Here is a 6,275-nt window from a genome sequence, read left to right on the forward strand (position 1 = left end):
TGGGGGTCACGGCCTGGGATAAGGTGTCAAAAACCCCTCGTCACTCCCACGGTTTAACATTCTTAGGGCAGTAAGGGGTAAAAGCCCCCTTCCTCTCCATTTGATAGAGTTCTACAGTAATTTGCAGAATCTGTTCTTGGGCCAGATCTTTTCATACCGTGAGTGGCTGGTTAATTGTCCTAGGTTGGTTTTTTTAAGGTACATAGCACTGAAATAGTTGGCACTCACTTTCTAGATGGCTAAAGTTTCCTAACAGTCTATTTAGATTGCAAGCTCTTTAGGGCAGGGAGTATGTGTGTGTACAGCACCAGCGTAATGGGGCCCTGATCTCCTTTGTGGCCTGTAGGCACTACTGTAATAAAAACCAACAATAACAGCAGAGCCGGCATGCTAACACCAACCCACGAGCAAAGGGAAGTTCCAGAGTCTTTTATTGGAGCCTTTGCATGGCTGAGCTGCCCTCTAGTGGGGTGTACTACATCTCATCCCTGAGACAGTAGCATGGAGGAAACAGCAAATGCTGGAGAGAGAGAATGTTCATTTGATGAGGTTCTTCATGTACTTCCAGCCATCCTGGGTGTATTCACGGACCTTGGTGGGAGCTACAGATAGAGCAGACATGGTGGCCTGAACTCCTGCAAGAAAAGTAGCAGAGAGATGTCCTGAGAAGAGGATTAACACAACGCTGAACTTGCTACTGTTATTCATGATGGATGACATAGATCTCCCCATTTAATAGGTGAAATCTATTCTTATGAAGGGAGATTTCAGACAAACCTAGGCATAATTCTTGTCTCATCTGGCATCAGTGGACTCTGAGGTGGGGAAATCTGTCTCAACCATCCTTCCGACCTGGTTTGAGGTGGTGTTTGTGGTTAAAACAGCACCGGGACTTGGGAGATCTGGGTTTTATTCCTGGCCCTCCCATAGACTCCCTCTGTGTAACCTTGGGCAAGTCACTTAATTTCAGTGGGCCTTAGTTTCCCCGTTTGTAAAATGAGGAAATTTAGCTGCATCATGAGTGCGCTGAACTAATTTGCTAAGTGTCTGCGGAGTGCTTTGAAATGCTCAGATAAAAATTGCTAGAGAAGGACAAAATATTATCGTAAGGGGGTGCAGGAATAAAGGGAAACATCTTCCCTTTTCACACTAGCCTAGCAGGGCAAAGGTTGAGTTCAACTGTACTAAGTAGCCTTATACAACAAGCCAGTTGTGTTTATAAACTCTTCAATCCTTCATCAGAGACGGGACTTCTCAGGAGTAAAAGTCATCATAGTGTCTCTTTATATTGCTACCTCCTTGATCATGGTCAGTTTTGCTGTCTTAAATTACCTGCTGCATAGGTAATAATAGTAAAAATCCCTAGTTCTTACACAGCACTTCATCAGTAGATCTCAAAGCGCTTTACAAAGGAAATCAACATCATTATCCCCATTTCACAGATGGGAAACTGAGGCACAGACAGGCAGTGACTTGGCCATGGTCACTCAGTAGGCCAGTGGCAAAGCCAGGAATTAGAACCCAGGTGTCCCAAGTTCCAATCCATTGCTCTGTTCACTAGGCCACACTGCCTCCCACCCATCTTTCAGTCTAATGGGCCAGCATTCTAGGATAAATTGTATCACTAATCATAGACCCATTCTATAGCTTAGACAGTAAAGGATCAAGTCTTACCTGTGTTCCAGGATTCAGAGACAGAAAAGTCAAATTTTGGAGTGGATGGAAGCTAAAAAAAAAAAAAAGAAAGAAAAGGGGTGGGGGAGAATCAGAAGTGTTTGTGGACATGAACTATATACGAAACGGCTAAACAATGGCTTAGAGGGGATAATGAAAAACAGAAGCTACCACAGACTCCCTGGGTCACCTTGGGCAAATCACTTAAGCTCTGACTCAGTTGACCCCGCTGTTAAATTGGATCAAAGGGTAACATTTTCAAAAGCAGCTTAGGTGCCTAAGTCACTAAGGTGACTGAGTTGCTCACAATCTAAGGACACGGATTAGGTGAGGGGGGGGAAAAAACAACCACCCCGAACGACGACAAAAACAGTAAGCAATTTATATACAACTTGATTAACTATAAGCACCATGGCCGAAATGGGCCTTTAAGATCGACGCATTAGTGTTTGTTAAGTGCTTAGAGATCCTCAGAGGAAAGGTGGCTCAGGAATACCAGCTATATATAAAAAAAAAAATCTCCCAGATGACATTTTCATTTTTTCTCATCCTTTGCAAATTATCCCTTTCGTATCCCACCTCAGATAAATTCTCTCCCTCCCAACAAGTTTAAAAATCTATTCTCCTTCCATTCCCCTCCTATTAAAAAATAAGTACTGGGGAGAAGTCTGGCTCCATTGAAGTCAATGACAAAATTCCCGTTGACGTCAACGGAGCCAGAATTTTACCCCAGCCCTTTCCCTTCCTCCCTCACCACCAAGACAATTTGCTAACCAGGCTTATTGGCACAGTCCTTACCTCCCAGCCTGTGTAATTCGTCCATTCCTGTATAGCTGGAGGCAGCGCTGCTCGAGCCTTTTTGAGGGCCTCTGCTCCTTGACTGCCATTCCCCAGCAGCCCCTGATCATACGCCACATACATGGCACCTCCAGCCAGGCTGCCTTTGACAGCCAACCTGAGAGGGAACGAGAAGCAACAGAAACCCAGTTTGCATTACTACAGAACAGTGCTTTTCAACCAGCAGATCCCAATCCTCAGAGGGGATCACATAAGGCAATCGGGGGGTAGGAGGACGTAGTCACAAGGCATTAACGTTTTATTACAATCTAAACCAAAGAAAATCTAGCTTTCCCATCCCCCACTACTCTCACCCATCAAGGTCAAGTATTCTTTGTCAACCTCTTAAGGCCACACACAAGTACATTATATAGGCTTATTGTTGCTACTTTTTTAAAAAAACTCTCATAATAAATGTAAGGGGGTCACGAAAATATTTGACTTAAAAAAAAAAACACTGCCAACCATTTCAAGGACTGGAACAGATCTAGATGTGGGTAAGAAATCCATATTTAATGAGGGTTCCTATTCCATCTCACTAATAAGCGCTCAGATTACTTGGTAGAAATGTGTCTCTCTGATGCAGTGAATTACATTGCGATTAGCATCTCACTCCAACCCGCTATGAATTTGTTGTGTGTTTAAGACTCATACTGAGTGTTAGGTGTGCAAGGAACACAAGTCTGGACAACTTCTAGCGATCCTGCAAAGGGGGGATGGAGATACTTGGCTTGGGCCCTATTTGCTTCTTTATGATGGATAAGAGAGGCCTGCAGAATTTATTTTTCCTCAGTCAAAAGGGAGAAGGGGAGGGAGTTATGCTTCGTTTTTTACCATTACAATCTCAGGTCCTGTCTAACCTATAAGACTCTATAGTAACTAGAGACCATGTCATATGGTGACATCACAAGAGCAGAGGATGTGAAAACTACAGCAACTGAGAGGGCAAGGGATTTATAGTCAGATTGTTTCAAATGCTGCATTTGTTGGCTGACCTTTAATGGCAATGCTTAGCTAACACGGTGGAGAAAAGAATTCTCTGCTAAAGATTCAACACGCCCGACCCCCCCCACTTCAGCCAACTCCACCCCTTCCCTGAAAGGTGTGAGCTCAGAACACACCCCATCCCAGGCCTGCAGCTGGGCTTAGGGTGATCAGACAGCAAGTGTGAAAAATCGGGACAGGAGGTGCGGGGGTAATAGGAGCCTATATAAGAAAAAGGCCCAAAAATCAGGACATCTGGTCACCCTAGCTGGGCTCTCAGCACAAAGCAAGGGCGGCGGGGGAGTGGGGGGGGTGTCCAACTTATTTTAGGTTTTTTAAAAAACATTTCTGGCCCCCGTTACCCATGGTAAGAAAGCAGGTGGTTGGGGGGGAAGGGAACCTGAGGGCGGTGGACCTGGGAACTTGGGGAGAGGCGCAGGGAGGGGAGTGTGTGAAGGAGTGAAGGGGCAGTTGGGGGGGGGGGGAGGCTGAAGGGGGTCAGGTAGGGCAGGCAGTTGGGTGAGGAGTTCGGGGGAAGGCTGAAGGGGCAGCTGAGGGGGGAACCTAGGGGGCAGTTGGGGGAGGCAATGGGGGGGGGGAAGGGGACCAGGGGCGATGGGGGAAGGCTGAAGGGGCAGTTGGGGGACAGGGGGGAGGCTGAAGGGAGCAGTTGGGGGAGGCGATGGAGGAAAGGGGACCAGGAGCAGTTGGGTGGGGGGGAAGGGGACATGGGGCAGTGAGGGGCAGTTGGGGGAGGCTGAAGGGGCAGCTGCGGGGGGGGAGCCTGGGGGATGGGGGGGCTGAAGGGGGCGATGAGGGGCGGTTGGGGGAGGCGATGGGGGGAAGGGGACCAGGAGCAGTTGGGGGGGCTGAAGGGGGCAACGGGGGAAGGGGATATGGGGGGGCTGAAGGGGGCAGTTGGGGGAGGCGATGGGGGGGGAAGGGGACATGGGGCAGGTGGGGGGACCAGGGGCGGTTGAAGGAGACGGTGGGGGGGGGGCGAGGGCGGGAGTCCGAGGGGGCCACAGAGGCAGGGGCGCTGCGGGAACCGAGGTGACCCCCGCGGTTGCGGACCGTCCCGCCCGCCTCACCTGACGACGGGGAAGACCCGCGAAGAAGCCATGACGGCGGCCCAAGGGCAGCAGCGAGCGCTCGCCCGGCTAATCCGCGCCCGGCCTGGCCTGGCCGCGCCGCAAAGGCTTTCGGGCGTTGTAGTCTCGGCTTCCTGCCGGGCCCACTGGTCACGTGGTCAGCGCCGGCGGGCGTCGACTATTGTTACCCGTACAGAGGACCTCACTCACCCCCGCCCACCCCGGGTAACCACGTGACCAGGAGCGCCCACACACTTCCGCCTCGGTAGCTGTCATGGCGGCCAGGCCGGGTTCAGGTGAGGGCGGAGCTAGACACGTGACCTCCCCGCCCGGTGACTGTTCCCTGCCTCTTAAGGTCACCCCTCTGCAGACAGGTAGGTCGGGGGGCGGAATGGGCGGGGCCTGGGTCCAGCCCGGGGTGGGAGCTGGGAGGGTGCAGGATGGAAAAGCACCTGCCGCGGGCAGCGAGCAAAGCGAACCAGCCCCGCAGCTCTGCTCAGCCCCCCATAATCCCTGCTACATCTGCAACAAGCTGCCGCACCTCCGGGGCCATGCACACCCAGCGCTGCTTTGCTACCTGCCCTCCAGCCAGCCAGCTGTGTGCAATACACATTCCTAGGACATCGCCTAGACCATGAAATAAAGCGATAGGCAAACTCCCGCCAGCTCTTTACAAATGTACCTTCATAGAATATCACGGTTGGAAGGGACCTCAGGAGGTAGCTAGTCCAACCCCCTGCTCAAAGCAGGGCAATCCCCAAACAGATTTTTGAGCCAGATCCCTAAATGGCCCCCTCAAGGATTGAACTCACAACCCTGGGTTTAGTAGGCTAATGCTCAAACCACTTAGCCACTGTGATGGTGCTGCCCTACGAGCCAGCTGAGGTCAGTCAATCAGGGTGAACTGCAAACAAAACGGGGCAGACCAACCCCAAACGCTGGTGGTTATTCCAATATTTAGATTTACCAACCAGCACAAAACAGCTTCTATTGTACCTCACTGGTTACTCAGAAATCCAAACAACGCTATTCCCTTAAAGTGCCCAGCCTCAGGCCTCCGTCCAGACACACCTATCAAACATATGATGATTACTGAAAATCTTACTTCATCATATAAAAGAAAAGGTTCTTCCAATCCCAAAGAATCAGCCACATACCCAGGTCCAATTATAACTTAGATCTTACCCAAAATACACACTATAGTCAATTCTTACTAACTAAGCTACAATTTATTAAAAAAGAAAAGAGAGAGAGTGTTGGTTAAAAGATCAGCATACATACAGACTTGAATTCAATTCTTGAGGTTCAGATACATAGCAGAGGTGAGCTTGTAGTTGCCAAAAGTCCTTTTAGATATACTCCATAGGTTATAGTCCAATGTCCATATTCAGGGTGACTCCAGTCAGTGACTGGGGATCTCAATCCTTGTGGCTTAAGGTTTCCCCCTCTTGAAACCCAAAGCAGATCTGAGATGAAGTAGGATCGTGTCCCAGGGTTCTTATACATTTCCAGCAGCCTTTCGGCCTGAGAAAACAATAGGCTTAATTCTCCTTCTCTCAAACATCCTGGGAATTAGCACAGGTTAATCTATCCATTAAACAGTTCAGATACAGGTTACCACAACCTTCAAAGAGACATATAGACAATAATACTATTTCACTCAAGTATCATCATAAATGTTAATATTCC

At 49.5% G+C, this 6,275-nt stretch overlaps 1 protein-coding gene across 1 annotated transcript; it reads right to left on the minus strand.

Moving 5' to 3' along the window:
• Window positions 1–414: 414 nt before the first annotated feature.
• On the minus strand, window positions 415–4,844 carry MICOS13 (mitochondrial contact site and cristae organizing system subunit 13). The gene is made up of 4 exons (XM_065422103.1): window positions 4,587–4,844; window positions 2,473–2,629; window positions 1,675–1,726; window positions 415–635 (listed from the first exon to the last, which is right to left on the minus strand). Exons 1-4 carry the CDS (start codon window positions 4,616–4,618, stop codon window positions 538–540), a joined length of 339 nt encoding a protein of 112 aa, XP_065278175.1. The 5' UTR covers window positions 4,619–4,844; the 3' UTR covers window positions 415–537.
• Between the last annotated feature and the right edge of the window lie 1,431 nt (window positions 4,845–6,275).

This window comes from Emys orbicularis, chromosome 24, assembly GCF_028017835.1.
Source record: "Emys orbicularis isolate rEmyOrb1 chromosome 24, rEmyOrb1.hap1, whole genome shotgun sequence".
NCBI classification, from domain to species: domain Eukaryota; kingdom Metazoa; phylum Chordata; order Testudines; family Emydidae; genus Emys; species Emys orbicularis.